The sequence below is a fragment of the Physcomitrium patens genome, chromosome 8 (assembly GCF_059467195.1).
Source record: "Physcomitrium patens ecotype Gransden chromosome 8, ASM5946719v1, whole genome shotgun sequence".
NCBI classification, from domain to species: Eukaryota; Viridiplantae; Streptophyta; class Bryopsida; order Funariales; family Funariaceae; genus Physcomitrium; species Physcomitrium patens.
The window spans coordinates 17,777,769-17,799,772 of record NC_143417.1 but is presented as its reverse complement, the minus strand read 5'-3'; the positions used below and the strand labels follow the sequence as shown (position 1 = coordinate 17,799,772).

Below are 22,004 nucleotides of genomic sequence, written 5' to 3'. Positions count from 1 at the left end.
TATAAGGTTTTTGTAAGTTGACTAGTGGACATGGAATACCTAACATAAAACAAAAGAATTCTAAAAGACTTAGAAAATCAACAATATAATTCTTTCAAAAGTAATCAAGTACAAGATTAAGTTTGATGCAAATGTTTAGCTCAGCTATAATTTCCAATACAAATGAATTTAATTATGCCTGTATCAAGAAAATAAAAAACACAAGTATGAATATACATATAGACAAACTATTAAGAAGAAAAATTATTATTATTATAATTATTATTATGTGTTCTCAAACTTTAAAGATTTTGTATGATATTAATAAAAATATATTTGTAAAGTTTTTAAGTATGGTGTTTTTTTGTGATTATATATATATATATATATATATATATATATATCAATGAATTACTTAAACATATTACTTCACAATAAAGCAAGGTCTTTAGTGTTAGAATGTTTTATAGTTTTATAAATAGTTTATATAAAGCTATAAATTAATTAAATTTGTAAAAATAATCCTTAACTTTCCTTAAATTTTAAATATAAATTATTATTTTTATAATTCTCAAATTAGAAAAGAATTAAAATTACAAAAAAATCTCAAATTAATATTCATGAACAAGAATGCATTTCATCTAGATTAAATGTTTATTTATTTTAGTTGAGAATTATCTGTTTTTATTCTTTTGATGCCAATCATCATGATATAAATAACGTTTTACTACATTAGTGAGGCATATATTCTCAGACTCCCAATTTTTTTTAATGAAGCAATCCTGATTTGGGATGTGGACGAGGTCTCACTTTGTGGGTAAGGGACCTTGGCACCACGAGGGTTGGGGTCCTTACACCGTGCCCGTAGAAATTCAGAGCCGGTAACCAAACCATCCTCGCAGGCGATAATTCAAACGAGAATTGCTTTGCCTTGGAAAGGGGTTTAGGGTTTGTTATAACATCTCGAACTCCCTTCTTTCTGTCCGGGTCAAACTCAAACTGATATTGACAAGGTTTTGCACCAAACTCAAGCAGCAAGTCTTTCTCGATCGAGATGAGTCGTGGATCGGGAGCTGGGTATGATCGGCACATCACCATTTTCTCACCAGAAGGGCGTCTATATCAAGTTGGTGAGTGCAATTTCTCAAATTTCTTAGCATGGTTAATTCGTCTCTCGGTAGATGTTTCTGAGATAAAGGATTTCTATGATTGGATTTTGTGTTCTTTTGAGCTCTTTTATATGATGGTTATGGTCGCTGGTTGTTTCTGGGTCGTAGTTGGAGTCGATGATTGTGTTTTGTGCTACCAGGTGACTTGATTTGATTGAGGTTGTTGGTGAATTCTTAGAGTATGCTTTCAAGGCCGTCAAAGCAGCTGGAATTACTTCCATTGGGGTTCGTGGGAATGATTCAGTGTGTTTCGTGACTCAGAAGAAAGTGCCGGTGAGTGGATTGCCCTGGAGGGTCTTTGTTAGGGTTTCGGGTAGATGGTTGTTGAAAGTTCTTTCATTTGTTAGCTCTTGTTTCCTTGGATATCGGCCATCATCGTATGAGTAACGTTTCTGTATGTGATGTGCTTTGCAGGATAAATTGCTTGATCAGACTAGTGTCACGCATCTTTTTGCTGTCACAAAGTATATTGGTCTTCTTGCCACCGGCATGACTGGTGAGACATTTTTTTTTTTGTTTTTTATATTTTTTATTTGTTTTCTTAAGTATACAACTTACAGATGTATAATGGGGCAAAGCCAAATTTAGTAGTGTTTTTGCGAAGCTCTGAACACATGAAGTTGATGGACTGTTTACTTCGTCCTCATATACTTTCGGAGTTTAATAATCTTGTGTCTGATGTCTGGTGCCGAAACATGTAGCTGACGCCAAATCCTTGTTAGCTCATGCTCGAAATGAGGCAGCTGAGTTCAAGTTCAAATTGGGTTATGAGATACCCGTTGACTATTTGGCAAAGAGGTGTGTTTTCATGTCTGAAACTAAGTTAGTGAGACATGTTTGATTCCATTTCACTCTTAACAGCAATTTCGCAAGTACTACTGAACAGTAAATGATTTTAGAAAATGTGGGTGAATGAGCCCTGAATTCTTAGTAGATCTGTTAACAGCATGTCGAGAATTGGATGATTTACTAATCTCATGAGATATAATGTCTTAATCAACCTGACCTGTAAAACGAGTAGAAGGTGTCGACTATCTATGCCTGCTTTATAACATTGCACCTCAGCGGGAAGAGTGTGTAGCCGTATCGATTTGGTTATACCTTGCCTGAATATGGTTGATTTGTTTGGAACAGACTTGCTGATAAGTCACAAGTCTACACCCAGCATGCATACATGCGGCCACTTGGTGTTTGTGAGCATCTACCTCCCTCTCATAGTGGCATCTATCCTGTTTTGTTGTATGATGGTTTAGGAAGTTCAGAACTGTGGCAATACTTAGTATGTTGGATAAACATGAAGTGTTTAGGATGCTGGCGTTAATCTAAATCCATAAGGATTTGAGTGAGTTTGGGTATTAACGTCATTAGGATGAGTTGTTGTGGAGTAGAGGTAAGTCCTAGTCTTTCTGCACTTCAAATACTTGATGTACACGAGAATTATGAGCACCAATTATCGACTTAACATCAAGTCTGATGCCTTCAAAGACTTTCATTATTGTCTTTTATTTATCATAGACACTCCCTGTCATGAGAAGACGATGATCAAGTTGGTCTGTCTTCATTGTACTCTTGTGAATCATATTCTTGAACCGTTGAAATGATGTATTGCATCAGATGGGTTTATTTTCATTGTAGTGGGGTAAAACCCTCGTGCCTGCTGTTACAGGTGACTGATTATGTCCTATTTTTGGGTGCCTTACAGCTGCTATGCTTATTGGGATTGATGATGAACAAGGTCCACAGCTTTATAAGTGCGATCCGGCTGGTCACTACTTTGGATATAAGGTTAGTGTAGTTGTCGGTCACATTGTTATTATTCCATATGTTCGGCAAATATCAATTTTAGTATCAGTTTTTGAATCAACTAATAGTTTGTCGTTTTACCTGATGTAGTAAATTAGTATCTGTAATCAACTGCTCGAGCCCATTCCTGCCTCACATAATATTCGTGAGAACAACGGCAATTAATCGTAATTTTAAAACTTTGTAGTTTACTATGATGCATGATATTCGCTTAGCAACTACCCACCATATTAGATATTGGCTAAATAGCTTGGATCTTAATTTTTTTTGCTTTGACATCATGTTGTTTCACTATGCAGGCAACCAGCTCTGGCTCTAAGGAGCAAGAAGCAGTAAATTTCCTGGAAAAGAAGATGAAGAATGATCCACAACTTTCCTTCGAAGACACTGTGCAAGTGCGTATCAATTTATTTCCCATTGGTTCCTATTCTTGCAATGTCTGGCTTTGTGGATTTTTGGCAGTCTCAATGTATGGGAATGATCTGATGAAATTCTTTCTTGTGTCTGAGGAACTCACCAGACTGCAATTTCAGCGTTGCAATCGATTCTTTTAGAGGACTTCAAACCCACTGAAATAGAGGTAGACTTTTTGCTTCAACTTCTTGTGATATAGTTCATATTGCATGCGGAGGTTTTTTTTCCAATAATATCGTTTAAGGACAAATTCTCATTTTCATGGTGAAATATTATGATACGTTAATTCTTTGGGTTGTTTTGACATAATGATAATGTGATCTGTATGTGCACTGTACGTAATTCTATCAATCTTCAGTATGTTCATTGTTTAACGTACTGGGTGCCTCCAGATGAAGGATCATGAAGGCTTACATTGTGTCTGTGCGATGAAATTTGAAGATTACTGAAAATAAATAGTTTTAGTATTATGAGATCGACCAATGGATCAATTGTTGAAGTCATTGTTGCTATAGTATTGAAGTTGTTTGCTTGTCCATACTCCCTACAATGTAACTATTGAATGATTTTGATCATGACTCAGAACTTCTTGATTTTCGATTCTACTCTTATGTATGGCTTTAGCATATTTTTACATACTGAAGCACACTACAAGATCTTGATCGGTAATACTTATTTTTTTGTGGGAACCCATCTGGATGACAGGTTGGCGTAGTCAGAGTTGGCAAACCAGAATTCCGCATTCTGTCAACTGAAGAGATTGACGAGCACCTCACGGCCATCAGCGAGCGCGACTAGTTTATTCGAATGGTGTTGATTATTTGACCAGAATTTATGCTGGAATTAAACATTCAAGTCTATTCAAATGATTCCAGTTGATATGTATTGGTCGTTCATATCTTGTTGGTTTGTCTTGAAGCCATTGGGAAATATCTGTACATTATGTGATTACTGTGTACAGCTTTATACCTCTGTTCTTTAGCACTTGAATTTCATACTGGCTTTGTTTTCCATAAAGCTTTTAATTTGTATGTGTGAATCTATTTGTTTGAGAGGCTTTTGTGTAATTTTATATTTGGTTGTTAAGTTGGTCGTTATCTGCCTGTACTAGTAAAGTTTGATTTAATCTGTTTTTAAAATGAATATATTAAGTTCAATTCTATTAAGTAGGTTAAAATCATTGAGATCCACATTCACTAAAAGATCGTAAAACAGCCAGTGTTTCCGCATTTTTTGGAGGACGATTCATTTTTTACTTTTAGTTAGATTTGCATTTGCACACATTTCATACTATTTGTCTACCAAAAATCTTATCCTAGTTTGTTACCAATATGTGCATCCAATTTGAAAATGTTGGTGAGACAGAGCTAAAAGAAAAAAAAGTAAAAGGTAAAAAATAATTATAAGCCGAATTAGTTATTTTCGGGCTAAATGAAATTTAAATATATAAGTAAATATGGGATTCAACCAGTGTGAAATTCACGTTTTATTTATGATTTATGTAGTTTCAAATATTCATAATGCTTTTTTAAAAATCAAGTTGCTTCTGTAAGAAAACGAAGTATTAAATGACGACTTTGGAGGGGGGGGGGATGTCATTAGTTTCGATAGAAAGAATTAAGTGCAACCTAGATTCGTGTCTATTCATTTGAACCTTAATGTTCTAAAACCTCTTCAACATGTACATACTTGGTGCACATGCATTTCATGAAATGTAATGATAATATTTGGTGTTTTGTATTAAAAAAATATGAGTCAATCCAGTTTTTATTTTTTTTAATAATTATAAATTTATTTTTATTTTATGTGGTCCTAACACCAAATAGAAAATTAGTTGCACATTAATCCAAAACCAATTGCTCGTTTAATCCAAACAATCCATCTAACTCCAAACAAGTTGCAGGATCCCTGTCAGCCAATGCAAACCTCGCATGCGGGGGGGTTCCATGCCAGCTCGGACGAGGAAATCAAGGGGTCCAGGCTGGACGTGCTCTACAGCTGGCAGCTCCATTATGCACCGGCGCACCAGTTGCTTCAGTAACGGTGAGTTGATACCCTGAATGGGTTCAGATAGATACCCGAGTAAAACCAGGGCGATGCCAGTCCAGATATTGAACTAGGGAATCCAAAGCTGAGAGGGGAACTGGCAGCCAAGTATGAGAAGCAGCACGGGGACAGGCTGGCGAAAGAATGGGAGGGAGGGAGAGGGGTAGGCCTGGATTGCGTGGAGATGGGTGGGTTGCCGTTGCAACAGAGAAGGGGGATCCAGGCTATGGAGGCGGAAGATGGAATATTCGACGATGTCCACTGCAGCAGCATCAGCAACGGTATGACACCAACAAAGCGGGCGGGGCCTGTCCCTCCCTCCCTCCCTCCCTTTCCGGACAAAGCCAGCTTCACGTTCCCAGTCAGTCGTAAATGGTCGCTGGGAAGCCCTTCCGTCCCGCCTCCGCCTCGTGCCAACACGCTTCTTCTACACCATGTGCTTTGCTTGACTACATGAGAATCGATTCCCTTACCTAAATCCATAGCAAGATTCGCAGCGCACCCGGAATCCTGCATTTGAGTGGTAGTGGCAAAAAGCCGTCAAGACATGCTGAGTTTTCCCTGGGAGTAGCTTCCGAAATCATGAGAGAGAGTCTGGTGCAGCAGCAGTAGCAGTAGCAGCAGCCAGCTGAGCTGTCGCTGGTAGAACAAGCCGGCCCACAAGACAGCTCAACGTGGTCGCCAGATTTGCCACAGTCACAGCAAATCTGGCCCTAAATCAACACAAGACCTGCAGAGAAACCGAAAACCTGCAACCGGTTGGCAGGCAGGACCGCGCTTGGGAGACCCACCAGTCTCGTGCCTTCTGGCACGAGATCTGGCCGAGCTGGCACTCAGCATCCCGCAGGGTTGGAAATGTGGAGGGTAGGAAAAGTTGGCAGTCAGTAGGTAGGCACCACGCTAGGTTTGCAAAGCAAGGAGGGCTGGGGCGAGAGCCGAGACGAAGACTGACTTCCCTGGCTGGTTTAAGGCAGACTTGGTGCATAGTCTTGGGGCGAAGGATGGGGGTCCTCCTCCTCCTCGTGGTTGAGTAGCTTACGTCCCCGCTTCCGTCCTGTCCCGTCCTCACTCACACCATAGCTGTCGCAGCCTCCCCGTCACTTGCTCTCAGCCTTCATGCATCATCTCCTGTGAGATGATGAAACCATAGTTAGCATTGTCAGAATCAGAACCTTACTTCTCAAGTACGAGTAAACATTCGCTGCTCTCGCTCATCAATGTACATTACGTGAGCCTTTTGTTTTTTTGTACCTCCATTGGCAATGTCGCCCACTAATCGCGACCTTCAGGAGATGAGTTGCTCGAGATAAGAGTTAAACTCATCAGAGCTGAGTGGGGAAGCGTATGTTATGGGATAGTGAGTTTGAGGGTGCATCGAAGCGGAAGAAGTGGACGATTGGGTTCGTAAGCGTGGTGGGGACATTATTTCGAAAGGGAGTGCGATTTGTGCTTTGAGACGAGATATTGAGTCATTCAATGTAGTGGAAGGAGGGGGCGTGATATTCAGGGATTTTGCATTCTCCCAAGGGTATATTATTCAGAATGGAGTATGGATGCGATTCTATTGCGCTGGATATGGACATTGCCCCATGGGGAGGACAGGTATGGGCGTTTTCTTCTTCTGAGTTGGTGGATATTTTAGAGTCCTGGCTTAGTGCGTATTCAAATACACCCAAGTTGAATCTCTAGGTGGATAGGAGAGTCAGAGCAGGGTAACGCAACTTCATCGTCACCTCCTGGACATGGTTCTACAATCGTTAAGGGTAATTGATTGCGAGGATATGGCAATATGAAGCACCCTTGACGAGCGGAGTCATTTTCTGTTTACGGGATGTGGTGGGAGTTTAGTATTGCTTAGTGAAGCTTCTTGAATTCAAAGTGACCGCTACAGATGTCATATAGAGCTCTATGTGAAGTGTTAGGCAGTAGCCGTAGAATTTCGGAACGTAGATATGCTGTCGATATTGTTTTACGATTGTGTAGTGGGTACAGCCGACGTTAATTTGGCGGGGGCATGATGTCCCAAACGAGGTTCTAAGAGTGGGTTAAAGGGTCTCTGCATTTCGTGATACGATGTTACAGTTCTCTCAATCTCTGCTGTCTTAACAATTTGATCGCAGGAGTACATGGTGTCAACCTCATATGGCCCCATTTCAGTCACCGTTTGCGGGGATCAAGATAAACCTGCCCTCGTTACCTATCCTGACGTTGGACTGAATTGTAAGCCACCGGATTTACTGATTAAAACAATGTCAAGCTTAGACATGGCGTCCGATGTTCCAGAAGCAAGATGAATTGCTATCATTGTTGACTGTGTTCGAGTCTGACAAAGGAAGCCTGATATCTGCTGTGAGTGCAGATCTATCCTGTTTTGAGGGACTGTTCTCTTGTCCCGAGGCATCGTCGGTGCTCTTTCATAACTTTTGCATATTTCACATCGACCCACCTGGCCACGAGATTGGAACACCTGAAAGCAGTCCTGAGAAGCCGCCTTTGTCTGTTGATGATTTAGCAGACCAAGTAGCCGAAGTCTTAGATTACTTCGGGTAAGTTTTCACTCTTCTTTCATCCTCCAGAACATTGGAATTTGGCCTCAAAGATTGACCATGGACTTCAACCTGAGCCATCTCGCCTGTGTTACGCGAAATTTCAGACTGGATGAAGTGATTGGCATGGGAGTCACCGGTGGAGCGTATGTTCTCAGTCTGTTTGCGGTAAGTTGCATAATCTAGCCTTGAAGCAGTCATTTGAAACATGCAAGTACCTCCTCCAAGTACTGTGCATTCTGAGTACAACGACTTATTTGATCAGTCATGGTGGATGTCCAGTGCAAGTATACGGACCGTGCGTTGGGATTGATCTTAGTATCACCTCTTGCTCGAACCCCAAGTTGGACGGAATGGCTGAACAATCAGGTCTGCCAGCACACGAATTCAGTTTTTCATGTGTCTATTTATTTTATAAATCTCGCAATCTCCTGTCACCTGTTTGATGTACCAGCTTCCACCAAGGAGACCCCTACTGACTGTAGGAAGTTTCAGGCCTTGATCAGCCTTCTGTATTTCTGCGGTATGACCGGATTCGTCAAAGAGAAGCTACTCCAGCGTTATTTCAGTGCGGTAAGCACCCATCGTGCTCCCTGCCCGTAGTGAACGATTTCTCGTAAAATATTTTCTTTTTGAAGAGGCTTAGAGTGTTAATATGATCTGTCTTTTATGTTTTTAGGAAGTTCGCGATGCCTCTGCCGCAGCTGGAGATACAGATCCACTAATGACCTTCCGTCGAGTAAGTTGGCTCACTTCCCGAGAGAGCGAGTTATGGAGTTTGAGTGGTGATGGTTAGTAGCCTTGATGACTTGCTCGTTGCTCTCTCCACTCAAGACCTGACCCATTTTGTGCTTTGATGACGTGCAGTCCATGGATGACAGGCGGAGTAAGCAAGTCATGCACTACTTGCAAGCAATTCAATATAGGCGAGATTTGACCGAGAATTTGAAGAAACTGAAGTGTCGAACACTGATCTTAGTTGGCGACCAATCTCCATTTCACCGGGAAGCTGTGCACATCAGCGATGCCATGAACAGACGTTACAATGCGTTGATTGAGGTCAGATTGGTTTTCCTGACTGCCAGTATGCACCAACAGCAGAGCCTACAGTCTATGTAACACTACATTTAAAAAATTGAATGTTGTTCCACACATATAATTTGACCATCTCGCATTTTGTTACAGGTTGAAGGTTGTGGAACTATAGTAACGGAAGAGCGGCCGCAGTCCATGCTGATCCCAATAGAGTTGTTTCTCACAGGCTATGCGTTCTATCAACGCCCGTTGCTATCCCTTACGTCCAGCCCGAAGAGCCCCCTTAGTCCACCCTGTATGCCCCCGGAGCTTCTTTCTTCCGAGAGCCTTGGATTGAAGCTGAAACCCATCAAGACTCGTGTATCTTCACCTGTGCATTAGAATTTTGATACATTTTTAGGCGTTACGCAATCTTCGACCATTCTCCGAGATTGAACTGTTTAACCCAATTCAATAGTGCTGCCAACGTGTACCATTTAATCAGTGAGAGCAGTCGCGATCTACATTGGCGCAGTCTAAGATGACAAGAAGTTGTGGGCAGTAACTCCCTTTCTCTGCGACCCTCTTGGTAACTTTTAAGCCCCTCTTTACACGAATATATTGACTGAAGATTCTTGGCGCATGCCTCCACATTTGATAGCTATGTCCCATTATTTGAATAATGAATCTGTACACTAGCATGACCGCAGTGGTGATTCCTACGTGCCAACTATGGTTCCATGTAACGGTGATACTACTATTTGTACAACTCCTGTGATCACTGAGAGAAGCTTTTATGGGAGCTATGGTGCAGGTCGATGTACACTTCCTGGTCTCTTTGCTCGTTTTGCACATCTTAAAAGAAAGATTGGTTCGTAAAGTGGTAAATATGTCGCATATCAAATGAGAAGACTTCAGATATTGAACACAAGAACGGCTAGCTAACATAAATTTCAGTGACAAAGTGGTTACAGAATAGTAGTTCATCTTTTTTGCAACATTTGCTGCAAATTTGGTTAAAATTTGAATCTAATGAATAATTTTTTTAATATACTTCTTGCTCTACTAATAAACTCATTAAATAGTTACGTTTTATTCATGGAGAAAATATTTTTAATGAATTGTTTTGTATGAAACCAGTAGTTGGTTTATGTGATAACTCTTATTATTACTTTAATAAAATGTCATATTTCCGTTTAAAACATTACATAGTGCCATAAGTAATACACGTAATAGAAAAAGTTTGAAAAATATATAATTATTTAATTTGTATGTATTTTTTTTTAATATTTTAAGAGATAATAAAATAATACTTAATTATACTTCTTAACTTGCCCACTACACTACCTATAAAGTAATTTTTTTGATATTGTATCCTTAGTATCATCACTTGATCATAACTTTTTACAGCACTATTAAAAGTGACTCCTATCTATCTTATTATTTTTTAAATATAGTCTAATATCTTAGATAGATTTTTCTTTTGTACTTATCTAATACAACATTATTTTAAGGTGTTTTTTTTGCTTAATATGGTCAAATTAAATGACAATATGTATAGAAAAATGATAAAGCAACTCAATTTTTTATTAAATCGACCCACTATAGATGAAGAATTGTTGCATCCTTGTCCTGTCCTCCATGTTCCCATGTTCCCAGCCTTAGTCCATGTTCTCAACTCTTCTTTTGTGTCTTAATCTCCCTTCATCCATCCTGCTTGTCCAAGAACTGGATGCTGCTTATGTACCTAAAGCGAGGGTCCTCTCCTCCAATCATTATACCTTTAATGGACTAATTTTTGTAGTTTCATTAAAGATATAATACTGTATAATTTTTGTAGTTTCAAGAAATGGTTTTCTGAAGCAAAAGATTCATGTATAAGATTGATATTGGAGCTAACTTCTGAAAGAGTAGATTGCTAGTTGTTCTATAGAGGGTTTCTATATTCAAACTAAATACAAACAAATAAAGAAACAAAATATGCAAAATCTCAATACAATGTTAATACAAGTAACAAAAGTTACAAAACTCTATGAAGTATTGCAAAAAAACCAAAATTAATAATCTCAAATATGACTATGGATTTAGTTTTTCAACCTCAGAGTGATAGAAACAAGATGTGTTCCATCAAAGGCTGAGATTGTCTTGGAATGTCAATAGGTGGGATTGTACAAAACCAAGGATGCAACATTTTTTGATTCACACAAAGCAAAAGTAAAACCTAGATTTACTTAAGGATTTCCATTGTTATATACATAAGAACAAAAAAACATCAATTAGTGGTGTGTAGTTGTATGTTATGAATATGTTTTTAAATGTTAGTTTTAATATTTAGCTTTGAATCATGTCAATATTTTACTTGGCTTACAAATATACGCATATATTTTATTGTAAGTATGACCACCATCTACAAGGCCATAATTAGATGTTATTATCTTTGTGAGTCCCAAGCAAAGCTTGAAGGTTGCCAAAAAGTTTATAAATTGAATCCTATCCTTAGCATCTTGGAATTCTAAGCTTAAAGGTGTGCAATTCACACTTTTGATTCTCCTTTCTATGTTAGGTTGACATGAGAGGGATTTGTAATATTGTATCTACTTTAAAAAAGAGTTTTCTACCTCTTTAAGAAAATATTTAATGGACTTTTCTAGTAGCAATATTCTATCTTTTAAGCTTTTCACAATGGAATGAGAGTTGATAGACACTTCAAACTCTTTTGGATTCTCAGTAGAATTGCATTGTCTTGTGGAACTAGAATCATATAAATTTTAATAAACATATTCATTGGTAAAGCAAAGAAGCTTTTGAGTAAGATCATGGTATGAATTGTGAAGTTGAATTGAATTTTTTTTCATAAAAGAACTTAAATGAAGTAAAGAATTGCAAATCATTATACTTTGCTTCTTCAAAAATAACTTCACATTGCAAAAATTCTTAAAGTATACAATTGTTTCCATGCGATTCATATATGGAGAATTTATTGGCTTCTTGAGTAATGAACAAGAATTTTTTGTTGATAGTTTTTTGGTACTCTCTTTAAGAACAATGGGAGGAATGTTAGTAGAAAATTGACCAAGTAGGACACCATTTAATTTTTTGCTCTTAAAAAAGTGGAGAATGCAAGAAGTAGAGGATCTCTTCACAAAGCTTATTAATCTCTATATTTCCAATGGCAATCTAGAATGATTCAATCCTAATCCTTCATTGGGCAAAAAGAAAGAATTCATTGCTATAAAAAATTGCTAAAGAATTATGAAGGCTTGGCCATAAGGAGGATGTGGATACTTTATGGCTCTTTTTATAACTGTTATTTATGCGTTGAAACATACTTCAATACATACAGACATTAAAAAAGTTGTTGCTACTCAATTCATTCTATGGCAAGCAAGAAAAGACCTCAAGTAGAGGTACATATACAATGGCTAGTTTCCATGCAAGTAGGATAGAAGAAGGAAGATCAGGACATAGGAAAGTGGTTGAAACCGTGGACTGAGGCTAAGAACATGCGAACAGAGGGAACACAGATGTGGATGCAATAATTCTTTGTCTATGATGGGTTGATTTAGTAAGAACTTTGGTTGCTTTATCATTTCCTTATATATATATATATATATATACTTAAGAAGACTATAGAAAAAAATTTAAAAAAATCTTATTACAAAAAGATATTCATGTGCTTTCAAACACATCAAGCATTCAAGGCCCACTTTTCAAAAACTTATCTTAAAACTTTATAACTATAAATATAAAAATTTACCTAAATAATTCTTACTTCAACTAAATCCTCTATATTTATCTATTTCTCATTGTAATAAAAAAAACATGGCAAATAGAACACAATCTATTAGTATGTACATATGTATGTATCTATGTTTTTATTTATTTTATTTTTTGTAGAAAATACTTTATAGGACTGCAATTGTATGCTTGGACTAAACAAAAAGACTAATCAAACAAAAAGACTAAGATTGGATTTTAAAGTGAGTAACTATAATGTCTTAAAAATATTTTTTTTCAATAAAAATTTAATTGTGTATCTAAGATAGATGATTAATACTTAGTATAATAATTATATCAAATAAAGTGCTTGTAATCTTTAAAATAAAATGGTATAAGAAAATAATTGAATTTTATTGATATTTAGCAAACACAAGGAAACTAAGCTGTATATATTATTCTATATTTTGTGAGAAAGCATGAGAAATATATTGCCATGTGAAAGAAAATAAGATATAAATCTATAAAAGCTGTACACTTAGCTAAGATAGATCTATAGTAACTAATTACTTAAAATGGGTCTCATCTTTAGATTATAATAACATAAGCCTTTACTTTATATTTAGGGACTTTTTAATGTAAATACACAAGCAACTAGCATCCAACTCCGGTGTTGGGGTAAAGAGAGTTTGCCTCAAGAAAGTATTAGGCTCCTAGCTGTCACTAATTGCTCAATCAAGTTTTGAGATGAGATAGACCAAGTTTGTATATATATATATATATATATATATATATATATAATACTTTTAGGTGCTATTATACCAAATATATAAGTCTTAAGTTCCCCAAACATCCAAAATATGATAAAACCTCTAAATCCTTAAATATCCTTATGGAGTATTATTCTTGAACTTCAACAACTCATATCTTCCAATCAGACTATTCAAACACACTCAAATTTTATAAAAAGTACAGATGTACTTCTAACAACTACTACAACAAATTTCAACTGCAAATTCATTGTGGATCTTAAGATATCACCTAAACCCTAACATTAGCTTCAAACCCTAGTTTTTATATATCCACGTGCAATTTTCTTCATATTCCACAAACTAAGCACTCAAATGCCACAAAATTTAAATTTATAGCTTTTCAACACAATAACCTACATTTTCCAAAAGATTTGAGCCAAGAATTCATCCAAAACCTCAAGATATGGCTCCAACCATTACTATGAACAAAATCACTTACTTATTGCCTTGATTTGGATGTGCTGACTTTAACTCTCTATAACTTCTTCATCCAAACTCCAAATTCATCAAAAAATATATGAAAAGTATAGTCAAAGAAGTTCTCTCTCCAATCCCAATCACCGATGCTTTGTTGCTCTCCATAAATGTATGTTATGCTCCAAAGAGTGACAGTAGGTATGAAATTGACACCTTAACTTTGAGCGCCAGTAACTCCTTCATAAAAACTCCAAATCACAAAAAACTTGCATCCAATCTGTACCTAAAATCCTAAAATTTCTGATCTTAGCCTCCAATGCTCGAATGACTTCAAAAGAAAAACCCTAATTCCTAATAAGGCCTCAGGCAGTCTCCTTGAAGCCCATTGGGCATGGCTTTTGACCAATAGGAATGAAGATTTCCATTCCTTGCCTTTATCCAACCATGCCTTACTTCGATCCCTCCCAACAAGCCTCCTACTAGTTAAGATTTTTTTCTTTAGGCTCTAATCTCCTCTCAAGGCTTCATACTAAACATTTAGATCTTATAATTTTTTTAAATGCTATAATCAAAATAGATAAAATTCAAAATAAAGTTTTTTTTATATCCACTCTCTTTAAATTAATCTATTAACTATTCTAACATACATCTAGATTTATTAATATATAATATATTTTAAATAATTTTTACACACTATAAGCTTTTACAATATGATATCGGTCCATTAGACAAATGGTTATTTGTCTTGTTAGGCTACATAATGGCTTGATGAACTATGAGAACTAAATGATACTACAACCAAATTTAAGATGACTACAAGTTGGCCACTCTCAAAATATGTGTTGGCTGTGTGCTAATAAAAGATTGTAATGTTTGATATGAATAACAATTATCTTTGAATATTCTTGAACTTTTATTTTTTTCTTTTTATTTTTTTTATTTACATTATTAATATAGTTTTCTCAAATATTTTAGCTGAAACTTCCTGAAATTTTGAGACATGTTTTGATAAATACATGTTGGTACTTTTAATATTTTAGATATTAAAATAAATAAAAATATATGACTTTAGATATTTAATTCTAATTATTTAAAATTACATAAAAAATATATAAAAAAATTAATAGTTTAGGCATTTGTATATTTGAAGATTGAGAAAATGTTAAAGTTACTCAAGTGTGAAAAACATTCATGTTGTAAATGACAACCTAGTTGCTCTACCATGTTTAGAAGGTTATAAAGACTTATTATAAATTACATAAAAAATTCAAGAACTCCTCAAAGAAATTCCAATAGAATTAATGTTTTTACAATTGATATTAAAAAAATCTTGTAGAATAAAAACTATTATAGTTATATATATATATATATATATATATATATATTTAAAGAAGTTATTGGGCATGTTTAAAACTCTTTCATTCTTTCTTTTTGTCTTCTTTTTTTATGTGAGAAAGCTCATACAAATATTTCACATATATCTATTTATGACTTACAAGAAATAAGAAATAAAATGATTTGTGCTATTTTTTTGCTTACATTCATGGAGGTAATCCATATAAATGATTTTAAAATCATCATTTTATTATTTAGTTATTTATCAAGACTTATCAATTTATCTATCTATGAGGATACAACTTTTTAAAAATTAAATACTATGTTAAATTTGTTAATAAAAATTTCAAAAAAAGTATAAGAACATTTTTTTACTTTTACTCTTCTACTTAGTTCGATTTTGACTTCGATATTAATTACTGACGCCACCAAACATGTATACTAAGGTATGATTTTCCCCAAAAAACCCATTGGATTTTAAACACTACAAAAATTTATGAATATCATCCACCGTGTGTGTTGTTTGGATCTTATTGTTTTTCCAAACTCCATGCCCTCTTTGGAATCCTTCTGTTCACAAAAGCAATCTCTTTAGCTTGAAACACCTATCTGAGTCGCGAACAATGAAAAATTTATTGTACAATAATGGATCACATTATTGTACAGGCCTCACAGCAGAGATCATGGGGCACCTAAAGAAAGGAGAGGAAGACTAAGATTTTTCTGAATGAAATGGTGTCCCGGTGGGGAAGCAGCTGAACTGGTAGCAGCAGCAGCAATCTGGTATTCAAAACCCCTCCCTCCCTGGCCACAAACAAACGCGACAGAGGGTAAAACAAAAATCTAAGAACTGATTTCAGAGCAAAGTGAGTGCCACATGTCTGGAGACAGCAGGAGCCCAAATCATTGACACCTTCATATCAGGTTGAGTGAGAGCACAGAATCAATTGGTGGTTTGAATCTCCACCAAGCCATTAAAATAGAATAAAAAATCAATGAAAATCAAGCCCACGATTTCGGTGAAAAGGGTCCCACTGGGGAGAGAGGCTGAGGCCACGGTTGTGATAGGGGTCGGCACTGGATGCATCTACTTTTCCACCACGCTAAGGCTGGCACGCAGGCAGGCAGGCAGGGCTCCAGCGTCTCGGCTACTGGGTCCCGGGCCGTCGCGAGGTCGGGGCCAAGTAGAGAGGCCTGGCGTGGCGAGCGACGCGCGCCGCGGTTCCCGTTCTTGCACGCGTGCCTGTAATAAAATCGCACCCCCCACTCCCACCCACTAGGAAGAATCCTAACCCAGCCTGCGTTTCACCAGATCAGTGCGTACATAAACATTCTACCCACCCCCATCTTCTTCTTCATTCTCTGCCCTCCGCCTTCGTCACTTGTGCCTTGTTTCCGTCTCTCTCTCTCTCTCTCTCTCTCACACACACACACACGTCCCATCGTGTCCTCGTTGCTATCTGGGTTTTTATTAAATCAGTGGGAGACTTGGTGCGTTTGTGGTAGCTGTGGGGTGAATCCAGGGTGGTTGAGTTTGTAGGAGGTGGCGCTGCACTTGGAGCTTCGTTGAGTTCTAGTGGGAAGAGAACCAGCAGGATTTGAGAGTTGGACTGATTCGTATCCTGAGTCTTGGCGTAGTTTGAAAAACCTCTAGGGAATGGTGTGATCTGCACTGCTTGCGATTGTATTCTTAGTATCGCAGAAGTTTAGCCGTGAGACATTTCGTTGTCTAATTGTAGAAACGGAGGGGCTCTACATAGCGATTTTGTAAGGTTTAGAAGGGATACGTAGATAGTTCGGGCGTGCTGGTGGTGCTTACAGTTACTGAATTCTCGATCATTTCACCATTTGTGTGGTTAATTTAGCGATGGCACCTACTATGGTTTCGCAACCAGCTCAAGGGTCAATGGGAATGGGAAAGCGTCGCGTCACCCTCGATAGTTGGGAATGCCAGCTGCCTAACCTTCGACCGGTGTGCACAAGGGGCAGAAGCTTAATGGTGCCTGGAAGCTCTTGCACCACGCAACAGAGTGCGTCGCGTACGAAGAGCAGCCTAACGTTGGATTTGAGCCTCATGAGCGACAGAGCAGAAGAAGAAGAAAAAGAAGATGGAGATGTGTTCAATGTAGAGGAATCGGATTGCGAGACACCCAAAGCGACGGAGCACAGAATCCCCGACGTGGACATTGATTTCTGCCCCCCAGCTCCGAAGAAGCCCCGCAGCATGGGTCGATTTGCACTGGTTTGCGCAATCCAATGCGACAAACCTGAATTTGTCTCTAATCCCAGCCTAAAGATGCAAGCGTCGCCGTGCTACCTGTTTTGAGAATCTCTTTACTATTAGGAAATGAGTTATCTAGGCTCAGTCAGAGCTCATTAGGACGAAGAATGGCGGAGTGCAGCCTGGCAAGATGACTTCTTTGGTAACATGGATATCACACGCTCACCTCAAATTGCTAAAGAATGCGTTAGTCGCTACTACGCACACCGAACGCACTGAACCACTCGTTCTGAGCTCTGCAACCTGAAGAGGTGCTGCCGGTGGCGCTCGTTTAACCGGTGGCGAGCTATGCTTAGCCTTTGCCCGAGTGCCGCTAGCGATGTCGGTGATGCAGCCGAGGCAATCATTGAGCCCAGCATGCTCGAATGTCTGCTGGATCATGTGCGAGTCTCTACCCTGCTGAGAAGGACGCTGCAAGCATCAATGAAAGTCGCATTGCACACGTCGTCTCAGTATGAACTGAAACGCTGTGCAGATATCTTCTTCAACAATGATCAAAAAATGCTCACAGGATCAGACTGGCGCATCCATGGAATGCACACTTTACAAATTGCCTGTATGTAGGTAGCATGAGATCATGATGCTTTTTGCTCCCTGGTTGGCACAATTTTACATTGGACTTGAAGTGCATTGTAACAGTGCAGAATGTGAGCCTCCGCAGTGAGAACCCTTGTAGTGATTGAACTTAGGTGTGACGCAGAAATCGATACCAAAATCGGCCTGCAATGTATGATTAGGCTACCAACTGTAAATACCGCAACGCATTCCACGAAGTAAAGAAATCATCTTTATGTTCAATTACCCTCATTTTTTTTTACACCAGTATGGTACCTCTCTCCAAGTATAAAAAGTGAGCCTGTATGATAGTCTTTTATGGACAAAACAACTTGCAATCAAACGAGTTTGCACATTAGTCTCGAAAGGAATCCAAAGGAGGAGCCAACAGGGTTTGTGCTGTGGTAATTAGTGATTGTGGTAGTTCCCAGTTTTAGTGCTTGAGAAGTAGTGCATCATCAAGCTCCTTCCAATAGCCCTGCACGAGATACTGTTCTCACCTGCAGCAAAACCGCTTTCAATCTACTCCCCAATAAAACTGAGACAGCTCCATGTTGGAAAAAGAGATGCCACCTGTACCTGGTTGGCCACCAAACATTGGATGCGGCATGGCTCCCTTAAGCCTCGTCGTCGTAGTCTTCGTCGTCGTCCTCCCCCTGTAAATAGCCAGCTGGGTGAAAGGAGGCAAAGGACAAGGGAAACAACATCCTCGGAAGAGAACTAACTCTCTTGAGGAGGGTCCTGGGAACAATTCTTCACCGCAGGGTGAAAAAATATCATAAGAAAGTCTGCAGCGCTAGAAAGTATCTTCTTGTTAGCACATGCGGTTTCTGTTATGCACATCCCATTAAAAGAAAACAGGAAAATAAAGGTTTCTGTGAATGTCCGTAATAAGTAAGAAACAGGGGACCGGGGAATAACAATTTGATCCGATCGTGGAAGAATATTCACTACAAACAAACTTAGCCACTGCTTTCTATTAAAACCCACGAGCAAGTGAGATTACACACTCTCGCTCTTGTGCAAGTTGTTGATTGGCAAAAGAAAAACACCAAACAAACATTAGCCTAATTAAGCAGGATTGGATTTTGGCTCGATCATGGAGTTTGGAGGTTGATGTGGCAGATTGAGTTTCACTATTTGCTAAAGAAGCTTTTCAAGGACTGACTAACTATATGTATATTCTCGTCATTCCATGTTCCATGTGTGCTTTTATAATAGTGTTAATTTCCTTTTAAAAAACTATGACGTGCGCCATCCTTTTTCCTTCCAATTAAAAAAGAAGGTTCCATTCTGCGGTTGCCCCAAGTGCCTGAGCAACCAGATTCTTATTGATCATGTACTCAGGACCCCCTCTCTTTTCTTTTTCTATTTTTTTTTTCCCCAATTTTATGGACAATTAATTTACTGTTCACTCATGCATTTTAAATTCAACTTGCATGGAGTTTCGAAAAAAGATACCAGTGTCGTTTTAGGATTCACAGTACACTACGACATGGTTGGTGAAATGCCATGTTTTTCCATTCAACAGAATCTAAAATAAATAATAAATGTAAAAAAGAAAAAACTTGGTTGAGTTCAAATTGCTGTGAGGGTTCGAACATGGGGAGTAAGAAACTTTTGGCTATCCTTGGCGGCTTTAGCCTCCATGAGAAATAATGACGGCTTTATCCTCGTTCAGTAAAAAAACGAATTAACTTTAAAATGTCGAAATATTTATTTGTTTTTACTTTTGAGAGTGAGTGAGTGAGTGGGTAATAAACAGACAGCCATGCAGAGAGAGATGTGGTCCAGTGCAGCCAATGAGGGCTGCAGAACATGGGGCTTCTTCCTGCCCTTGTTTGTAAGGTTTTCCAGCTCTGCATGGCTGACCGGGCTCGGAGGAGAAGGAGGACGAGGAGGAATCCCAGGCACGGTCAGCACCACGGTAAATACATACATACATACATACATACATACATCCATCTGTATAATATTTAAAAATTATGTTTCCTCATTTTTTTTCCTTTTCTGCCTTCATCACTTGGCTGCCGCCTGAGGACGTGGACAAAGGGTCAGAGCACGTGGACCCTGCCAAAAGGACTGACGTGGAATCTGGGTCCTGCTCCTTTTTGTATGAATTCCCCCAATTTTGAATGTTTCTTTCCATAGTCCCAGCTTCAACTTGTGGCTACGAAGCCATGCTGGGGCGGACTCTTCTACTGAGCCCCCCATGACCATACAGTTGTCACCATATTTTCAAAAAAATCTGACTCTGCATTAATCTCATCTCCTGTATTGGTTGTAAGAATTAAGATTCAAATACATTTCAATTTTGCACCTAATATTGAAGGGTCTAAAAAGAAAATACAAGGAACTATAAGCCTTCGTTTATGTTTTTTGTGCAGCAAAACCTCATAATTTGTCGGTATGGATTTTTCTATGCAAATTTGCTAACATCGTCCCATGTATTATTGATCAGTTCATGTGAGAACACTTGTTTTTTTGAGTTGGGTAATAGATTGCCAGTATGTAGTGTTAATACCAATTTATAGTGACTAAAATCTGCCAATCAGTGATAATAAAATATCCAATTATTTGCAGAGGTACTTTTATAAGTTCATATGTAGTAATTAGTTAAGATTTATTTTAGGGTTTATGTTATTTGAAGTTAGTTTTGAATTCATGGCTGCAACTTTGACCACATGGAATTAAATTTTACAAATCGGAAAAAATTAAATCCTTTAAAAAGGTGAATTTTTATTTATAGGTTTAATTATTTTACTTGAAATATTTGAATTTAATATATATGTATATATATATATATATATATAGAGAGAGAGAGAGAGAGAGAGAGAGAGAGGATTAAAAATCAGTCAAATATATAATTTGTTAGATTGTACGTGCATGGGTACTTTACTGATTTTTATAAAACTCTAGTTTTTCAAGCATTAAGAAAAGCAAAACATTTTGTTGTAGTCAAAGAGGACCAAAAAACATAAAAATAATCTGTGGCATGCATTTTTCTTTTTGTAAATGATAAATGACGAATTTAAGTTTACTATGTTCAAACAAAAAGTAGACATAACTTGCACTAAGATGATGTAATAACAACAACATTAAGTGGTAATCTACAAGTAGTAAATATAATAATATAGAGAAAACTGACTCAGAGGTTTGTGTCAACATTGTTTTTTTTTTTTTTTTTTTTTTTTTTTGAAATATCTTTATGCAATATAACTATTATAATATTTTTTTAAATCCATTTTTCTTCCTCTTTATAATAAATATATACTGAAATTTTATAATTCTACACAAGTCAATTATCAAGGTGTTCTATAAAATTAAGGATTGAAATACTAAAATATAAATATAAATTTAATTAATTAGAAATTTGTAACAATATGATTTGAGAGATTATTATTTTATTTTTTATTTTTTTTGAATTAGAATTCTTAAACATAAATAAGTGCATTTTAAAAGATTTTTTTATAAGTTACATGTCGTAAAATTTTAAAAATAAATAAAAATTAATTGATTATAATTTATATATATATATATATATATATATATATATAGCGAGAGAGAGAGAGAGAGAGAGATGATAAAGCAACCCAATTTTTTACTAAATTGACCTACCATGGATGAAGAATTGTTGCACCCTTGTTCTTATTCTTTCCATTGTCAACCTTACTCTACAATCTCAACCCCTTTCTTGTGCCTTGATCTTTCTTCTCCCATCCTACTTGTCTAGGCATTGGATGCTATATATGCACATCTAGTCGAGGTCTTCTCTTACTAGTCAAAAAATGGACTGAGCAGCATCATACCTTTAATGGATTCTCATATAAGCTATATAATTTTTGACTCTTTTGTAGCAAAAATAGATTAAGAATTGATTCAAATGTGAGGGAGTTCTTATGGTCCACTAGACAAA

General features: G+C 37.3%; 3 protein-coding genes across 3 annotated transcripts; all 3 read left to right on the top strand.

The window, feature by feature from the left end:
* The first annotated feature begins 977 nt into the window (after positions 1–977).
* Positions 978–4,250, top strand: LOC112285963 (proteasome subunit alpha type-6). The gene is made up of 9 exons (XM_024527390.3): positions 978–1,109; positions 1,327–1,421; positions 1,563–1,644; positions 1,850–1,946; positions 2,283–2,341; positions 2,851–2,933; positions 3,251–3,346; positions 3,472–3,531; positions 4,071–4,250. The coding sequence occupies exons 1-9, from the start codon at positions 1,034–1,036 to the stop codon at positions 4,161–4,163; spliced, it is 741 nt and encodes a 246-aa protein (XP_024383158.1). The 5' UTR covers positions 978–1,033; the 3' UTR covers positions 4,164–4,250.
* A 2,115-nt stretch (positions 4,251–6,365) lies between these two features.
* Positions 6,366–9,773, top strand: LOC112285962 (protein NDL2). Its single transcript, XM_024527387.3, has 9 exons — positions 6,366–7,013; positions 7,532–7,631; positions 7,771–7,957; positions 8,065–8,125; positions 8,240–8,326; positions 8,453–8,530; positions 8,637–8,696; positions 8,825–9,016; positions 9,143–9,773. Exons 1-9 carry the CDS (start codon positions 6,954–6,956, stop codon positions 9,371–9,373), a joined length of 1,056 nt encoding a protein of 351 aa, XP_024383155.1. The 5' UTR covers positions 6,366–6,953; the 3' UTR covers positions 9,374–9,773.
* Positions 9,774–17,119: 7,346 nt separating this feature from the next.
* On the top strand, positions 17,120–18,331 carry LOC112285329 (uncharacterized). The gene has a single exon (XM_024526041.2). The coding sequence runs from the start codon at positions 17,120–17,122 to the stop codon at positions 17,576–17,578; it is 459 nt and encodes a 152-aa protein (XP_024381809.1). The 3' UTR covers positions 17,579–18,331.
* Positions 18,332–22,004: the final 3,673 nt, after the last annotated feature.

Bases quoted from the DNA above. Each gene is read 5' to 3' on its own strand.
- LOC112285963 (XM_024527390.3), top strand. From the start codon at position 1,034: ATGAGTCGTGGATCGGGAGCTGGGTATGATCGGCACATCACCATTTTC. The intron at 2,934-3,250 runs GTTAGTGTAGTT...TTCACTATGCAG, and splicing joins GTCACTACTTTGGATATAAG to GCAACCAGCTCTGGCTCTAA. The intron at 3,532-4,070 runs GTAGACTTTTTG...TCTGGATGACAG, and splicing joins TCAAACCCACTGAAATAGAG to GTTGGCGTAGTCAGAGTTGG.
- LOC112285962 (XM_024527387.3), top strand. From the start codon at position 6,954: ATGGAGTATGGATGCGATTCTATTGCGCTGGATATGGACATTGCCCCA. The intron at 7,632-7,770 runs GTAAGCCACCGG...CTGTGAGTGCAG, and splicing joins TCCTGACGTTGGACTGAATT to ATCTATCCTGTTTTGAGGGA. The intron at 8,697-8,824 runs GTAAGTTGGCTC...GATGACGTGCAG, and splicing joins CACTAATGACCTTCCGTCGA to TCCATGGATGACAGGCGGAG.
- LOC112285329 (XM_024526041.2), top strand. From the start codon at position 17,120: ATGGCACCTACTATGGTTTCGCAACCAGCTCAAGGGTCAATGGGAATG.